General features: G+C 38.7%; 1 protein-coding gene across 1 annotated transcript in view; it reads right to left on the reverse strand.

Moving 5' to 3' along the window:
* Positions 1–17,241, reverse strand: part of PCSK2 (proprotein convertase subtilisin/kexin type 2) — a 295,543-nt gene that overhangs the window by 39,276 nt on the left and 239,026 nt on the right. The window contains exon 7 of the mRNA XM_079128483.1: positions 2,473–2,561. Coding sequence (XP_078984609.1) covers positions 2,473–2,561 — 89 coding nt within the window. The remainder of the gene's footprint in view (positions 1–2,472; positions 2,562–17,241) is intronic.

Here is a 17,241-nt window from a genome sequence, read left to right on the forward strand (position 1 = left end):
TCTAGTACTTCCTCATGTAGAATTCATTTTGATTCTCCTGGGAGGGAGTTGATAGGATGTTGGATGTCCTAAAATAGGTCATGGCATGGGATGAAAGCATCCCCAGCCCCTGCACAGTTAGAACCAATGTGAGTGGACACAGAAGAGCAAAGTTGGGGCAAAGGGGCAGAGAAAGGAACAAGGAGGATCATTTGCTTAAAACCTTGGTGTGGCTGGGCATGCTTCCTGCTGCCCCTGTTCTTGGTTTCTGGAAACTCCGAGTGTTGTTGTGAGGCCTGAGCTATCCCAGGGTTTCACAGACTCTCAATTTCTGTCTCTGAAGCAACAGGCTGCACTCAGCAAGGGAAGCAGAAGCTCCTCTGGCCATTAGGGTCTAGGGTCTCCTTGCCTCAAGGCATTCTATGCTGAGTGAGTTCTACTTACTCCTAGTAAGACGAACTTGAAGAGGTGAGGGTGTTTCTGGCCCACGAGCCATCCCCAATCAATGGACTACGGGGGATGGTGGCTTAACCCCCAGCCTTCTCACCTTGTACTGGGTGGGGGCAGTTCTGAGGGGTGTTTGCCACAGTCCCTCAGAGGGTCACCTGCAGGACTGAGTCCCTGTTGTCGGAAGCCTGACAAGCTCATCCACCCACTCTTAGTTGGCTTCCCTTTCTTGGTTGTCTTCCTTCCTCACTTCCTCACTCTGGCTTCCTGAGATCACCTCCCAAATAAACTGATTTTACCCAAATCCTTATCTTGGGTTTTGCTTTCAGAGAATCCAAACCAAGAGAGTAGAATTAGGTACATTTTGATGAGCAGCTCAGATGTTTTCAAAGTGCATATAAAAGAAAAAGAAAAGAAGGAGATCAGGAAAGGAACCTCATGCACTTTCAGAAAGCCACAACCTACCCCTCTTAACTTTTGCAGGCTGTTATTCTATAAATCCCTTTGTTCATAAAAGTCAATCACCTTGGGTGTTCAGAGTCTTCAAAACTATTTTGAGGATAATCACAGTGAATGAGAAACTCAGGTTTGAATTTTTGCCTACAGTTCTGTCCTGTGAATAGAGAAACTACCCAGCCTCAAATGCCATCCCAGGTGTGAGCTTGGTTCATAAAATATTAACCAAGAGACATCTTTTCCCTGAGCTCACGATGGCGCCTGACATATTAGTGCTGCATTTTGGATTCATGCAAAGTAAAAAGAGCTAAAACCTGAGGGGTAAAGCTTCCTCTCTGTACATTTCAGAAAACCTCTAGATATATTCTTTTGTGAAATTCTGTACCCAGCTTAGGCAAGACTCTCAGCAAACAGTGTTGAAAGCCGTTAATAGTGGGCTTGTGTAGGTTACATTTGCTTTATTTAGGGCCCTGGAAATGCAAGTGTCAGCACAAAGTGGTTTATGGTTCCATTAAATTGCTAAGAAAAAAAAAAAAAATCAAGACAGTTGTTGTTTAAAAAAAAAAAAAAAAAAAAAAAAAACAAGAAAGAAAAACAAGGTTGGGTGACTCAGCCTGAATAAATTAAGAACCAATTTGATGCAAAACATGGACTAAGCAAAGAGCCAGTCCGTTGTTGTTGAAAGCTCATGAATCTCTCTCTCCTTTGCCCTTTTCTCTCCTACTTTTTTGTTTTTTATTTTGGTGTGGGTTAGGGGTGCTGGTATCTCCACTCCTATTTCTTTCTTTTTGTTTTTTAGTAGTGGAGATTGGATCCAGGGGTGCTTAACCACTGAGCCATATCCCCAGCCCTTTTAATTTTATTTTGAGACAGGGTCTCACTAAGTTGCGTAGGGCCTTACTAAGCCCACTACTATTTCTAAAGCTCCTGTAAAGAAGAAATTATTAAATACCCAGCCCAATGGAAGTTCATGCAAGGTTTTAGGCAGAATACATCTCCTTATAGATGAGATCCACTGTGCAAAACACTTGGAAGGGCTCTGAGTATCTTTACAAATATTTTGTGCACATCTCCTTACAGTCTACTGTCTGTATTTGAATCTCACTAAAATGTGATTTGACATTGACACAAAAGAGTAGCGACCGTACAAGTTCATTTATATAAAGTTCAAAAACCAGAAAATACCAATTTTTGCTGTTAGAAATCAAGAGTGTGGTTATTCTGGGATGTACGGGTAATAACTGGGGTGGGGGTAAGAGAAGGGTTCTGGGGTTTGGTCATGTTTTGGCTTTTGTTGGTTACACGGGCGTTGCAGTCGTGAAAATTCATGGAACTGTGTGTTTATGATCTGCTCACTTGTCTGTATTTATCTTATGCTTCAATTAAAACATGTAAAGCATTTTTGATACTGCTGTGAATGTTAAAATTATAAAAAAATTTTTTCACTCTTGCTCAATTGATGACTCCTAGCTCTCCTGCCCTAGTGAGTGAGATCTCTTTGCTGGGCCCTGCCAGGCTGGAGACTAGAGAGTACTCTCTTCTGGGGCAGGCTGCCCAGCAAGGTGCCTGCCTTTGACAGAGTCATCTCACCTGCGACCTTGGAGTTGTATGCCACACCAACCCCACAGATATTGTTGTTGGCTGCTGCAGAGACTTCTCCTGCACATCGGGTTCCATGGCTGCAGAGAAAACAAAGACAAATTAGATAACTCTTTCAAAGAATTTAAAAAAATTAGAGCAGTTTCAGTTTTTTTTACAATATTTTTATTAGTGAATTTTATACTCTTTCCATGCCAATTCAATATTGTACTTGAAAGTTAGCCAGAGCAATCAGGCAAGAGAAGAAAATTAAAGGGATACAAATAGGAGAAGTCAAATTATCTCTGTGTGCAGGTGGTATGAATCCTATACTTAGAAGACCCAAAAAACTCCACCAGAAGATTTCTAGAGCTGATAAATAAATTCAGCAAAATAGCAGGATACAAAATCAACATGCAGAAATCAATAGCTTTTCTATATATCAATAATGAAACTGTTGAAAAAGAAATCAAGGAAACAATTCCATTCACAATAGCCTAAAAAAAAAAAAAAAAAAAAAAAAAAAAAAAAAAATCCTGAGAAAAAATCCCCAAAAGTATTTGGAGGAGGTTTTTAAAATTCTACCAGCTGGAAACAATTGGTTTCTTTTTAAGGGTTCTGCTGGGGCTGAGCCAGCCTGTGGCCCACCCAATTTTCTGTCTGTATATCCTAACGTTCTCTTTCATCCTGCCCCTCTCTCTAGTGGCCTTCTTGACCTTGGGTTGTCTCCATCATAAAGAAGTTTCTGAGAACATTTTTAACCTTAACATTTGATCTTTACTTTAAAATTTGAAGTATCTTCCTGCGGATAACACATAGGTTTCCTTAGAAATGAAACATAATATAAAACAGGTGTGTGCTCGTTGGAACAGCTCTGATTTTTTTGAAGTAATGGAATCGTGGGCTGGTGCTTATTTCCAAGGGTGTTTTAGTCCACAGGGGTGTAATGCTGCCTGTCCAAATGGGATAATGGTTACAGCTTCATTGAATCAGCCTCTTTTGTTATAGATTATGTATTTATATTTATACACATATTTATACATTATGTATATTTTCTGAATATGTATAATATGTAAAATCAGTAGACATGCATGCATGTACACGCCCACCTGCACACACATACAAACACATTTTCTTTCTCTCCAGGAGCAACAATAAATTCTGCCTCCACAAAGGCTACTTATTTGGTGGGCTCAAAATGTCCTTGAGAACAAGAATGAAATCTGTTTATTCGTGTGCACAGAAACCCTGTAGTCATTTGTGAAAAAATCAGGTGCCGGGAAAATTCTTATCTACTTATCTTTCAGGTTTTTGTAAAGCACATCTGAGATTTTGGGGAAGGCACTTAGTTGTGGTGTAACTTGATGAGATAGTCTATTATAGATGTGACTTTCATAGCTACCATTTATCCAAAAACTGGAGAAAATGATGAAAAAATAGCATGGAATCTCAGACAGATCTATATGATAAAATGCAATATATGCTTTACGCCATGTACAAACAGAGAAACAACATGTATCCCATTTGTTTATAATAAAACAAAACAAAACAAAAAAAAAACCAAAAAAAAATGCAATATATGTACATTTTATTTTGATCCATATATCCTTTAAATATATATATTTAAATACATATTTGGGCTTATATCTGGTTGTACGTTTATACTTATGTATTCATATGTAATCTAAGAGCTGAAGAAATAGCTCGCCTTGGAGAGAGCTTGCCTAGCAAGTGCAAGGACGCCGGTTCAAATCCCCTATCCCTCAGAGGGGAGAAAAAAAAAAAAAAAGGATACTTGAAGCTGAAGAGATAGCTCCTCTTGGAAAGCGCTCACCTAGCCTATGTATTCTACATCCTATATTCATCCAAATGAAGTAGGACAGAAGAGGCTGGAGACTGAGGAATTTTTAGGAAGCAGATTTATTGACTGCAGGGTTCAGAGGTGGCTCTTGACTAAGAATTCTTCCTCTGAACAAAGATCTTGGAAATTCTTTGAACTTCATACCCGGTGGAGGGGTGGCTTGGAGGTTCACATGACAAGGGCTTTCTCTTCCATCCTCTAGACCAGACACAGGTTTCACAAGTTTTTTTAATCAAGAAGACAGAGACAATGTCTTTTCGTACAACCGGGATGCCAACTCTACTCTATCGCAACTTTTGTGTGCAAACCTGGCATTTTCAAGAAGGGAAACTACCAACCACAATAACCTTGGCAGACATCCTGCTGATCTGACAAGAGGAGAAGGTTAATTATGGAAAGGGTCTTTTGGGTGGGGGTACTTGGTCTGCTTCACAAATGCATATTTAAACATATTCTTAAGCAAATACACATCATATATAAAGCATATATGTGTATGTATATATATACACACCCACACACTTTATGTGTTAGTCAGGGTTCTCTAGAGGAACAGAATCAACAGGAAGTATGATTATAAAAAGGGTATATATTAGATTAATTTACATGACCAGAAGCTGGATAGTCCACAATGGCCGTCTGCAGCTGGAGAACTGGAAGAACCAGCAGCTGCGTAGTCCAAGAGGCAGAAGCCCCAGAACAAGAAGGATCAACAGTGCTACCCTAGTCCAAGGGCTTCTGGAAACTACCTGGAGAATCACTGGCAGAGTCTGCTTTGGAAGAGTGAAGAAACGAGAGTCTGATATCCTCAGACAATTGAAGCAATAATCAAGAATCTGTTCAAGAAGAGCCAAGCTTGCTTCTGCATCTGCTTCCTTGTTCTTCCAGTTTTCATTCCATTCTATTGGGCGGTGCTGCCCACACTTAGGGAGGGGCTCCACTTCAGTTCCTAGCCTACGTTCCAATCATTCCTAGACACACCCTCATTGACACACCCAGAAGCCTCTTAATCATTGGCATCTCTTAATCCAATCAAGCTGGCAAATTCAAATTAGTTATTATACTTTATGTACCTGCACACATATATCATTTTAATTTTTTCTGTTTGTTTTATTTTACTTTTTTAAATTAACATAATAATTGTACATATAGAGGGGATACTGGGTGATAATTTCATACATGTATATGATGGTATGCAATATGTAATAATTGAATCAGTATTTCCTATTTCTTAAACATTTATCACTCTGTGTGGGCAAAAAAAACTCAAGGACCATATTTGTGACTAATTGTACAGCAGGTTATTTTAGTTTCTGGTCTGTGGAACGTATAAAACATTTCAATGAAGGGTTTTAATGTAGACTTTTTTTTTTTTTTTTGCACCCATGCTGTTGAGTGCTCAATGTAATAGATCATGATGCTGAAAAAAATGTGTCTTTTTTTAAAACAAAACTTTTATTATTCTTTGTTTTGGGAAACTTTGACCTCCTCTCTTCCTGTTTTTTATAAATATACCAAAATTCAAACTGCATTTGGTACCTGTCATCAAACCTTCCTCTGCGCCTTCTAGCAACTGCTGTTCTGCTCTCACTGACTATGAAATCAACTTTTCAAGCTTCCACAGCATGCCCCCCTCCCCCCCCCCCCCATATAAAACTTCAATGGATACTGGCTAAATTTGACTAGCTTGATAGCTGCTCAGTTCATGTTGAACAAATACTTAAACAAATTAAAAAAAAAATCAATCCCATGTCTAATTCAACTGGGCACTAATTAGCTTATTATTTAATGATCAATCTTTACAAGATCTCCTTTCTGAGACCAGAAATGTGTATAGAGGGATGGTCAATACCTTTGCTGACATCACTGAGAAGCAGACCGACATTGGCGGCCCCCTAGTGGGTGGAGCCCTGTGGAGTGTGTGGGTGGGCGACTGAGGCCAGAGCCAGGAGGAAGCAGAGCACCCTCACTGGGCCGTTTCTTCTTACCAGGTGCTGTGTTTAGCACTCTGCCTCACATTCTTCAGGCCTCACAGGGCTGTGAGAGGTGCTGCTCCATTCCAGATAAGTCAAACCTGGGTCTTGGAGGGGTGAAGTGCTTGCCCAAGCATACAATGGAACAGGGCCTGGGCCAGGTGTGAGACCAATGCCTCATTACTGGATCCCTCCACACCTCTTTCTTAAGGCAGAAAACCTGTCCTTGCCCTCTCCTGGCTCACTCAAGCCTGCAGGACTTATGCTGTGAACTGGCTTGGACAAATTAAAGCCATTGCATAATGCTCTCATTTCCCTAGCTCTGGCCTATAAGTGGGGAGATGTGTGTCATGGACTCTGCAGAAGAACATACAGGAAGACACAGTTCATTGCTAAATTAGGTAACACTAATTAATAACAAGGATACATGGAGATACCTATAATTGCTCACAATACCATGATTCTTCACAACCTGGGCCTTTGAGTGTTTGCCAACATCTTCCCTCTCTCTTCTCTTGTCTTCCCGATGGTCTCAGGCAAAGGTGCTTGCTTCCCTAAATGTCAGGAAAAGCTTCTTCCAAACCTATTTTCATGTGGTTGCTTTATTTTTATTTATTTATTTTTTGTGATAGTGGGGATTGAACCTAGGGTCTTGCATATGCTAGGCAAGCATTCTACCACTGAGTTACATCCACAGCCCTTCTTTAACTTCTTATTTTGAGACAAGGTCCATGCTAGGTTGCCCAGATTGGCCTCAAACTTGCCATCCTCCTGCCTCAGTTTCCCGAATTACAGGGATTACAAGTGTGTGCCACCATGCCTGCCTCTGGTCACTTTACTTCCTTAAGAACTTATAGTAGCTCTCTCTTGCCTCTAGAAGTAAACCTAAGCCTGTGAGAAGGGGAAGGAAAATAATTGTGGCTTGATCAGCCTGCTAATGAAGGTCAATGGGAAGTAAATGACCAGGGTCATGGGTGTGTTGCCTTGCCAGAGTGATCCCAATCCACCACTCTCCTGGGTCTAAGTCCTTGGCAATGTGATTTTCTTCCTCCTCCTGTGAGAAGTGAAATGTATTTTTCCTGACTTTGAAAGTGAAGTGGTCTTGTGGCTTGTATTGGACAAAAGAATGTGGCAGAGGTGAAGAGCCAAAGCTGCAAGAGCACTGTGGCTTCTCTTTCTCTCGCAGCCCTGCTTATACGACACGTGAACAAGCCCGGGCTGCCTGTCAGATGATGAAAGACACATAACTCTTCATGCCGGTCACCCCAAGCCACATCCATCCATCTTCCAGACATGTGGGTAACCCAGAGATCAGACAGTGAGCCCACCAACTGACCATGCCCACATGGGTGAGGCCAACTGAGATGAGACAAGGGAACTGAACCTTTTTAGCCAAACTTGGGTATCATTAAATGTTGCCATTTTTGCTAATCCAATTGGTGAGAAGTGATATCTTGTTTCATTTTGTGTTTTTCTCTAGCTAGCAAGGTTATCCTTTCCCCCCCACTTTCAAAAATATTTTTATTTATTTAATTAATTATTTTAAAGTAATTGATAGTATGGCATGTATTTGCTTGTACAATGCGATATTTCGAATACATATTCATTGTGGAATGAATGGGTTACTTTTAGTTAATTAGTGTACACAACTCACATAGAGCAATAATCAATACTTATTGTTTCGAGCTACTATATTCTGGGATGATTTGTTATGCAGCATTTTGATAGCAAGTGATAATTGATACAATGGTTAAACAAAGCTAGGGGCACAACCCATGGTGCATTGTGGGAAGGAGTTCCAAGGACTGTCATGATGATGGTATTGAGGCTTTCTTGAACAGCCTGCATCAACTACTGAAGCGTCTAAGTGAAAACTCATGCTCCACCCCACAACCTTAAAGATCTCCTGAGAGAGTGTACAGGCACATTCCTTCCTTCCACACCACTGGCCTTTGCACTAGAGTGATTTTGTCATATTGCTTGCCTTTTCCAGCTCTAAGCTGGAAATTTCTATATGTAGTACATTCAAGATGTGGTACAATATATACATCTAATGGAATACAACTCTTATTTACTGATACCAACTGTGGTCTTGATGCTGTGCTAAAAGTACTACATTTATTATCTCAGTTAATCCCTTCAATGGCCCATTATAACCTCCATTTTAAATTCAAGGAAGTTGAAGTATAGAGATAATGAATCACTTCTCAATTAGAAGGCAGAATTAGAATTCAAACTCAGGTCTGCTACTTCTAAACCTCTGCTCTTACCAAGACTTTTAACTATTACCTATTCGTAACTATCAGAAATGAGCAATTAAAAAGTGTGATGGTTAATCTTATGTATCAAGTTGGCTGGAGCAGAGAGAATGCAGGTATTTTGAATTATGAAATATTTTAAGGATACCAACAATTTTGATGAATAACAATGAATCTCATATGGCCATTTTCTGAGTACCTCAAAGCTGAATATTTGTCATACTTTAGATTTTTAAAAAAGATATCATTATAGATATAATTGAAACCCTTCCTAAGGTTGCTCCCTCCTTGTTTCCTTAGAAGTGGCCCTTATAGTAAATTTCATGTTTAGAATGCTCATGCCCATTCTATGCAACACTCTTATGATCAGATATGTATTAGCATATACGTTATGACTTATTTTCAAATTCTATATAAGTTTTCATAGCATATGATCTATCCAAAATTGCATTTTTGAGGTTTATTCATGGATTTTGGTTCAACCATTTTTAGCACTATGTAGTAGTCCATTTATAAATATGTTGCCATTTATTTGTTTGTACTCCTAATGATAGGCTTTTAAGTTGTTTGAAAATTTACTTGCTATTACAAAAAATTTGAAAAAACATCATTGTGTTTTATTTCTTTGTGCACCTGTGGTAGAGTTTCTTTGGGATATTTATGTAGTACTGAGCACAGGTCCTATGGATATATCCTACTTTCTGCAGGGTGGGAGTGTTTCTGATGCTCAGTGTTCTTGTCAACACTTAATGCTCTCAAGGTTTATCATTTTTTTGCCAGTCCAAATGGTATCTTATAGTTTCATTTTACATTTCCCTCATTACCAGCAAGGTAATCTTTTCAGATGTTAACTAGCTAGATTTTCTCTTCTGTCAATTGCCTGTTTATAACCTTGGCCCATTTTTTTTTTTTTTTTCTATTGAGGCATATATTCTTCCCTCTGCCACTGATTTATAGTCATTCTTTGTAAATTTTTATATTAATCCTTTTTTACATAAATTTTGTTGTACACATCTGCTAGTCTGTGGTTTGTCTTCAACTTTGTTTACTGTTACTTCTGTTGAACAAAGGGTTTAATTTTTTTAAAAAATTGTTCTTTTTAGATATATATAAAACAGTAAAGTGTCATATTATACATACAGGGAGTATAACTTATGGTTTAATTTTAATGTAGCAGTATTTTTTGGCAGGGGTGGGTGCCGGGTATTGAACTCATGGACACTCGACTACTGAGCCATATCCCCAGTCCTTCTCTGTATTTTATTTAGAGAATGGGTCTTACTGAGTTGCTTAGTGTCTCACTTTTGCTGAGGCTGGCTTTGAACTCACAAATCCTCCTGCCTCAGTCTCCGGAGTGGCTAGGATTACAGGTGAGTACCACTGTACCCAAATTAATGTACCAGGTTTTATTGATCTTTTCCTTTGTGATTTAGTGTCTTGTTTAAAAAATCCCTCCTATATCAGGATCACAAAGAAGTTTCCTATATTTTATTTTAAAAGGTTTATAATGCACTTAGTCTTTAATTCTCCTAGAATTTATATTTATGCTCAGCATGTGGGATAGAGATGCCTGTTTTCTTATTTCATAAGAATAGCTAACATCATTTACTGAATACCATTGCCTGGTCTTTGTTTTTATTGCTATCTTGGTCATGTAGTAAGCTTTCTTTTACCTGGGGTCTGTTCCTGGACTTTTTATACTGTTTCTTTGATCTTTTTGTCACTCCCTATTTTAAGCCTATACTCTCACATCTGATTTCATAATGTTTTGATATCTGGAGGATGAAGCTTCCCCACCTTGCTGTTTTTCTGTTGTTTATGATCTTTCCCCATCTTCTTTTTCTTCTATATCTTCATTAAATTCCTCCTTATTTCTGCTCTTCCTCTTTCTTTGTCTTTTTCTATTCTTGGTTTGGTGCTTTTGCATATCAATTTTGCATCATTTTGTCTAGTTCCATTGAAAAGTGCTACTGAAACTTTAATTGAAATTGCACTGAATGAATAGATTAACTTGACATTTTTATATTGTTCTACTTTCTTCTTCATGAACTTATATGTCACTCTATCATTCAGGAATGCTTTTATGTGTTTCGCTAGTTTTATAATTTTCTCACGTCTTTTCTTAGATTTATAATTATTTGATCAGCTATGGGATGTATCATTGTGTTGAATAAAAGAGTCGATTGGCAGCATTCTTATGTTGTCCCAGACGTAAGAGAATGCAAGTTTTGCCATTAAGAATAATGTTAGCTGTAGGTTTTTGATAAACTCCATTATCTTCAGCTCAGCAATTATTTCTCTAACTGTATTCAGGCTAGCTTTTATCCCATTTATGGATATTTTATTTCAGAAGCTATATTTTCCAATGCAGTGAGTTATTTTTTGATATTCATGCTTTTATTCTTGCTTGGGTTTCTTTCATCACTTATTTTTCTTCTAAAATCGATGCTACATCTATGCATTTGCCATTCTGAGAAGGCAACACAGAACTTATTTTATAGTGTTTTTTAAGACTGCTCCACAAAATTGATTTCATCTGGTAAAAATTCATGTCCTGGTTTTTCATTTTGTTAGGTGTGTTTTTTCAAGTGTTTTGGAATTTTGGATTGCAGGCTAATTTTGAGGTGGAGATTTTTTTTTCTCTCTCTCTACTTTTTCTCTCTTTCCTTGGGCTCCTTTCCTGGTTATTTGTCCTATAATTGCTTTAGTTGATTCCTTAATTTTTTTTAATCTCCCAGCCAGGAGTTTTAATGGGGTTTCAAGGCTCTGGATTCACAGATATATTGTGGAGAAGGCAGAGCTGGCCAGTTTAGCAGTGTGCAACCTGGCCAATCTATATGAGACTGTGTGTCCTCCAGGATCCCAGGATCCATAGTCTCATCAGACAGCCAAAATCCCATGGTGGCTAGCTACAGTCTTTTCAGCTATGTTTTTGGAGATAGAAGTTTCAATGTTAGATATATCAGAGCTCAAATACAGATCCCCAGCTAGTTTGATATGGACCATGTTTGCTGGCTAATGTTTAATGAGCTGTATACGGCAAGACTTGGGGGTTTCAAGAGTCCACTAGTCAGAAGAAGTGAAAATGAATAGATAGGCAAAACAGGCTAGAATAGGTGATAGGGGAGAATGTGCAATGCCACTCCAGGGGAAAGCCTGGGTCTGTTGGCAAGTAGCCCATGTTATTCTGTAAAAGTCAGGAGTCCCCGACCCGGATCTTTCTGAGGTTAAATGTTAGGCCTTTCACTTTTCCTAATCAATTGACATTGTCTCATACATACAAGGTATCTTTGGATGTAATTTCTTTCTCAATCATCAATGTGGCAATACAGGCACTAGTCTCTTGTGCCAGAAAGTTCAACCTTGTGTCAGTGCTTTATGGTTTCTGTCAAGAGCTCAGAAGAGAGAATTGTTGTCTGAGTAAGATGGGTGAGGGGATAGACCAGCCTCTTACCTCTTTGGCACAGAGTCTCTTACTTTTCTATCTAGTTGGGGAATCTTTGACTTAACTCCTGTAGAAATTCCCTTTACTGAAATTCACAATTATATATGCTGTCTTTTAGGGAGTGCCTTCTGTGTCGCATGTTCTGTACCAAAGTTCTTTGTGTGCTGTCTCTAATCCCCACTAAGACCGTTTAAGGTGGAAACATTAGTCCCTTTTATAGACAGGGAAACTGATTCCATGATCCTCATCCCAGACCAAATAATTCACATGATAGTGCACTTATCAATTGTAATCTGCTGGATTTTTTCTGTCTAGAATAAATTATATTCTACGCTTTTAAAATTATGCCAAAATGAACCCTAATGTGATGTATAACTAAAAAGAACCAATAAAAAAAAAAAAAAGAAAGTAATTCTTGTTACTTGAAGATTGTAAAATTCCTCTACATGGCTTGAATGATATTAACTTCCAAAGTAGAAATGATTACACCAATGCACAGGTTTTGTTTTGTAATCTTTAAAAATTTCTCCATAACCCCTGAATTTGTATCATGTCTTTTATCTAAAGGGGAAATTTAAATACTGCCTATTCCTGGTAGAGAACCAGAAATAAAAATCAAAAAAAACCTGCGGTATTTCTCCAACAGCCCTGAATAGCTAACAAAATTAACTCTGTTGGATTTCATTGTGCTCTGGTTTGGATGTAGAGAGGGCTAGTTATGAGCAGCAACCTTTAAGCTAATAACAACTTACTAGGTAGTCTCAACGCGCACATGAAAAAAGTTAGACAAGGTCTTTGGAAACAGTTTGAATTTAATTATTAGGAGGTGATTTTGGAACCAGTTCACAAGACATCTATTCCTAAACCATCGAGTGTTATCAGGATAAAGTATCAGTTTATATCAGTATGAAAACAGCAAGCCAGAGAAGGCTGTTTTTCTTCCATTTTCTTCCATGGTCTGTTGCATTGAGTTCTTCCAAATGAAATATGAATTTTAATAAGAAAAAAAAAGTTAATCCCTGAAAATATTTCTTATTTGAAAGTTTAACTAATGTTATCAATCAAATTAACTCACATTGAGATACATGTTCTTCAGCATCCATTCATCCTTCTTCCTTCCCTCCAATTTTGGTTGCCTGAGTAATAAATGTCTTCTCCCTTCCTGAATTTATAGCATACTTTTTTGCAGCCAGGAATTGCATCTAGTCCAGAATCTCTTACTCTTTAGGGCTTAATAGATAGAGAGTGCTATGTCCCCCGATGCTTCATAAATATTGCCGATGGCAGGGATGACATTTCAGTGGTGAATGTCTGTCAAAGAAATGCTATGCAAGAGGGATTTTTATAGACAACAGCACAGTAATGGAATACAGATATGTAATGCATCACCAAACATTGACTTAAAACTGGGTAAGCCTGCAAGATTATTGACAAAATGTGGATCGCAAAACTTGTGAGTGGCAGGCAGCTCCAAAATGGATGGATGTCAAGACCATTTGACATCTCAGCATGGCTGAAAAGGTAGGCCACCCATCTGTCAACTAGCCAATCAATATTTACTAAAGGCCAGCAAGGAAAAAGATGTGATGCTAGATCCTGATGCCTCACAGCAAATCAGTTATATCTGTTATGCCCAATACTGATGCTTGTTAGATGTGTAATATTTTCTACCTTTTTGGAGTTGTGGTTATTATTATTATTATTGTTATTTTGTTTGGTCGAATGTCTTTTTCTGATTGCAAGCGAGGAGGAAATTATCATCCATTTGCAAATTTCTCAGTTGTGTTTTAAATATGTCTCTGGAGGTTGAGGTCTGCATGCTATTATTAAATATCTCACCATAGAATAAATATACTGGTTCTACTTAAAAAGAAACAAGTCCTGCAAAATCAAATCAAGCACAGGGCAAGACATCCTGGTCCACATTCCCTAAAAGAGAATTGCTTCCTGCATATTTATGAAGTTTGTTTTCATAAAGAGTTCTTGGCTTTGAGTTTTAAATATGTTCTTGAAGAAATGTAGATTTAAAGGGAAAGCAAGTTAATAAGTAAGTAAGAGGACATGATAGGATGGTTTCAAGTGTCCGGGAAACCCAGGAAGGATGTGTTGCTATTCAACTTGGTTTCCCTTCCATGGGGAATTTTTTACTTGCTCGTTGGAGGCTGTTCCTTACAGTGCATTTTATTTTCTACTTTCCACAGCAGTGAGGGCCCATAATGGAGAGCTGCTGCATTTCTTCGGCAGCAATGGCTCCTTGTTCTAACTAGACTTGGAGGCAGGAAGTGTGGCTGGAACAGTCAAGAGCAACAAGCCCCTTCTCGGTCAGCATCAGTCAACCTTTCCTGGAGTTTCAGTGCATGCTGAAATGAGCATTTTTCAAGAGCCCGAATTCTGCCTTGCAGAGATGGAGTCCTGGCTTGGGGCCCACATCTGGTAAAGAACAGCAGAAGAACTGGTGGCGTGCGTTTGTCGCTGTGCAGTTGAGAGGCTCCTGTGTGAGATCTGTAGCAGATCCTGTGTCGCCAGGGGTTCGTGCTGGCCTCAGCGCTCCTTGGGCCTCTGGTAGCAGCACTCCCAGAGGGCAATGGGAGAATGATTCTCATCTACACCTCCAGTTCCTCACCCAACCACAAAATCTCTCCTTCCTTGTGGCAGCCTGTCCAAACCTTCCCTGTCCCATTTTGTCCGTGAACCCTTCTTAGGATGTTGCTCCTGTACTGGTCTAATTCCCAGATCCAGTCGTCCAGGCCACCTCTGGAACCCCCCAGTTTCTCCACCTTTGTCTAGATGCTACACTCGCCCTGGGATATACTTGCCCCATACCTCTATTACTTTCATTCAAATCCTGGACCAATGACCTCCTCACTGGTACAAAAACTGCTTCTGTGATTTATTAGCTGTTTGACCTTGCACATGTTACTTAAGCTCTCTGTGCCTCAGTTTCCAAAATGTGAATAATTTTGGTAATACTTGTTCAGAGGGTTACTATATGAATTAATGGAATTAATACATGCAAAGCACTAAAAACAACTCCTGAAAGATGGTTAACTGCTCAGTGTGCACTAACTCTTCTTGCCTTTTTTTTAAGCCTGGTTTACATTTAACACTGTAGTGACTTGAGCACGTGTTTCCTCTTCATATGACATTACAGGTTCCTTAGAAGCTTATACACCCAAACTTATAGGTTCATGAATACCAAACTCAGGACCCAGGTCTAGGCACTGCCTCTTTTTAGGACCTATTGCATTTTAAGTTCATTTTTAAAATTTTTTCTTTTGGTACTGGGGATTGAACCCAGGGATACACAACCACTGAGACACATTCCAGCTCTTTTTCTATTTTATTTAGAGACGGGGCCTTGTTAAGTTGCTGAGGCTGGCTTTGAATTTACAATCCTCCTGCCTCATCATCTCTTGATGGTGCCAACATTTTGGAGCCAGAGTTCTCCCAGTGGTATGGACTTGAATTTTGACTTACCATCCTCCAGTAATCAGTTACCATAGCAGTTGTGTTTTGAGAGGCCACGAGTTGAGCAGAGTATCAACCAATCTTTGCAATAACAAGCCATGGCAGATGAGGATCTTTGAAAATGACTTGATAATTGGGAAAAAACTATTTAATGGTCAAAGTGGACACTCCGTCTGGAGTCATTGACTTCCTAGGGCACAGGGATCATGATTGCCTGAGTGACTATGACTGTGTCTTGGGTAAATGGACACATGGGGATTCTTACTGCTGACAAGGATGGATTTTTATTACACAAAACACTAATTAGTTCTCTTTAGAGGTTTTAGGCCCATTTAAAACTGTGTTTTCAAGAACAAGTTTGCAAATGAAAATATATTAGAGAGAAGACATTTCCTTAGCATTTAACATTTTTTATTTTTATTTATGGTACTGGGCATTGAACCCAGGGGCATTCTGCCACTGAGCTATATACCCCAGCTCTTTTTATTTTATTTTAAAAATTTTGAATCAGGGTCTCACTATGACCTAGACCGGCCTTGAACTGCCTCAACCTCCCAGTAGCTGGGTTTAAGGACATGTACCACCATACTTAGTTCTTAGCATATTTTTTAAAAAGGACTGTTCTTACAGCATATCATGCAGGAAGATTTGGTTGGGGGAGATTGTGTTTGGATTAAAAATATGGGGTTTAGGAAAAATTATTCTGTTGGTTTTATTTTTGGACCTGAATCAACCCATCAAAATTTTAGTTAGCACTTACTAGCTGCAGAGAGATAGTAATCATCATGCCAAAGACAGGCCCTTCTCATTAGAGGGTTCCAGACTGCCATTGCCAATTATATTTAACTACCAGTTTGATGATATTGATTTGGTAACTTCAGATCCCTGTGTCTGAAGGGTTTTATTTGCTAAGTGTATGCTAGGATCTAGGGTTGTGTGTGTTGTGGGAACCAGAGACACTTCATACCTAATGTTCTCAGACCTTTATCTATTCTCACTCTCCAAATACACACTTCCAAGCACAGTACCATTCTTTTTAGGCTGCAGATGAAGTTGATAGAGAGTGCATTTTGCTATTGAACATCAGCAATGGTGTTCTAAGCATATTACAAGTTTGAATTTTCTTTTTGTCTTTCTCCTTTTCTGTATTGCCAACCCCTGGAATTCATGTGTCCTGTCTCTTCCTCTGACATTCTCAAATCAACTTGCTAACTGTAGGAACTGGTTCTAAGTCACCTGGTCCAAGGAGAATCTGCCCTGGCCACTCTCTGGACATCATGCTTCTTGCATAGAAGAGTCAAAATAATAATTTTAAAAATTTGGACTTAGCAACAATTTATATCATGGGTTTAATCTTGGCTTTACTTGAACCCTTTTGTTTGAGCAGGGAAGGAGACTACATGAGCTGTGATAAGACTATGGCAGAAATGCTTTTCAAAAGCATGCAGACACAGACTCATGGGACAGAAAGCTTTTTTTTTTTTTTTTAATAGTTTCAACAGATTGAGAGAAAAAAGTATTTTAAATTTTTTCTTCTTTAAAATCCCTTTGCAGTAGGTCGAGAAAAGATCTCTGGTTCCTATCTTTTCTTATCATGAGCACATTAAAGTAGCAAATTATTTCTAGTTCAATAGAACAAAATAGTCAAAAGATAATTCTTTGAGGAGCATTGTAATATTTAAAAAAAAAATCCATGAATTTGGAGAATGCAACCACTAAGAAGAAAAGTCAATATGATTCAGTAAAACACTGGGATGATTTTGCTGGTTGTATTCAAAC

Source organism: Sciurus vulgaris (genome assembly GCF_902686455.1).
Source record: "Sciurus vulgaris genome assembly, chromosome: 2".
In the NCBI taxonomy this organism is placed as follows: Eukaryota; Metazoa; Chordata; class Mammalia; order Rodentia; family Sciuridae; genus Sciurus; species Sciurus vulgaris.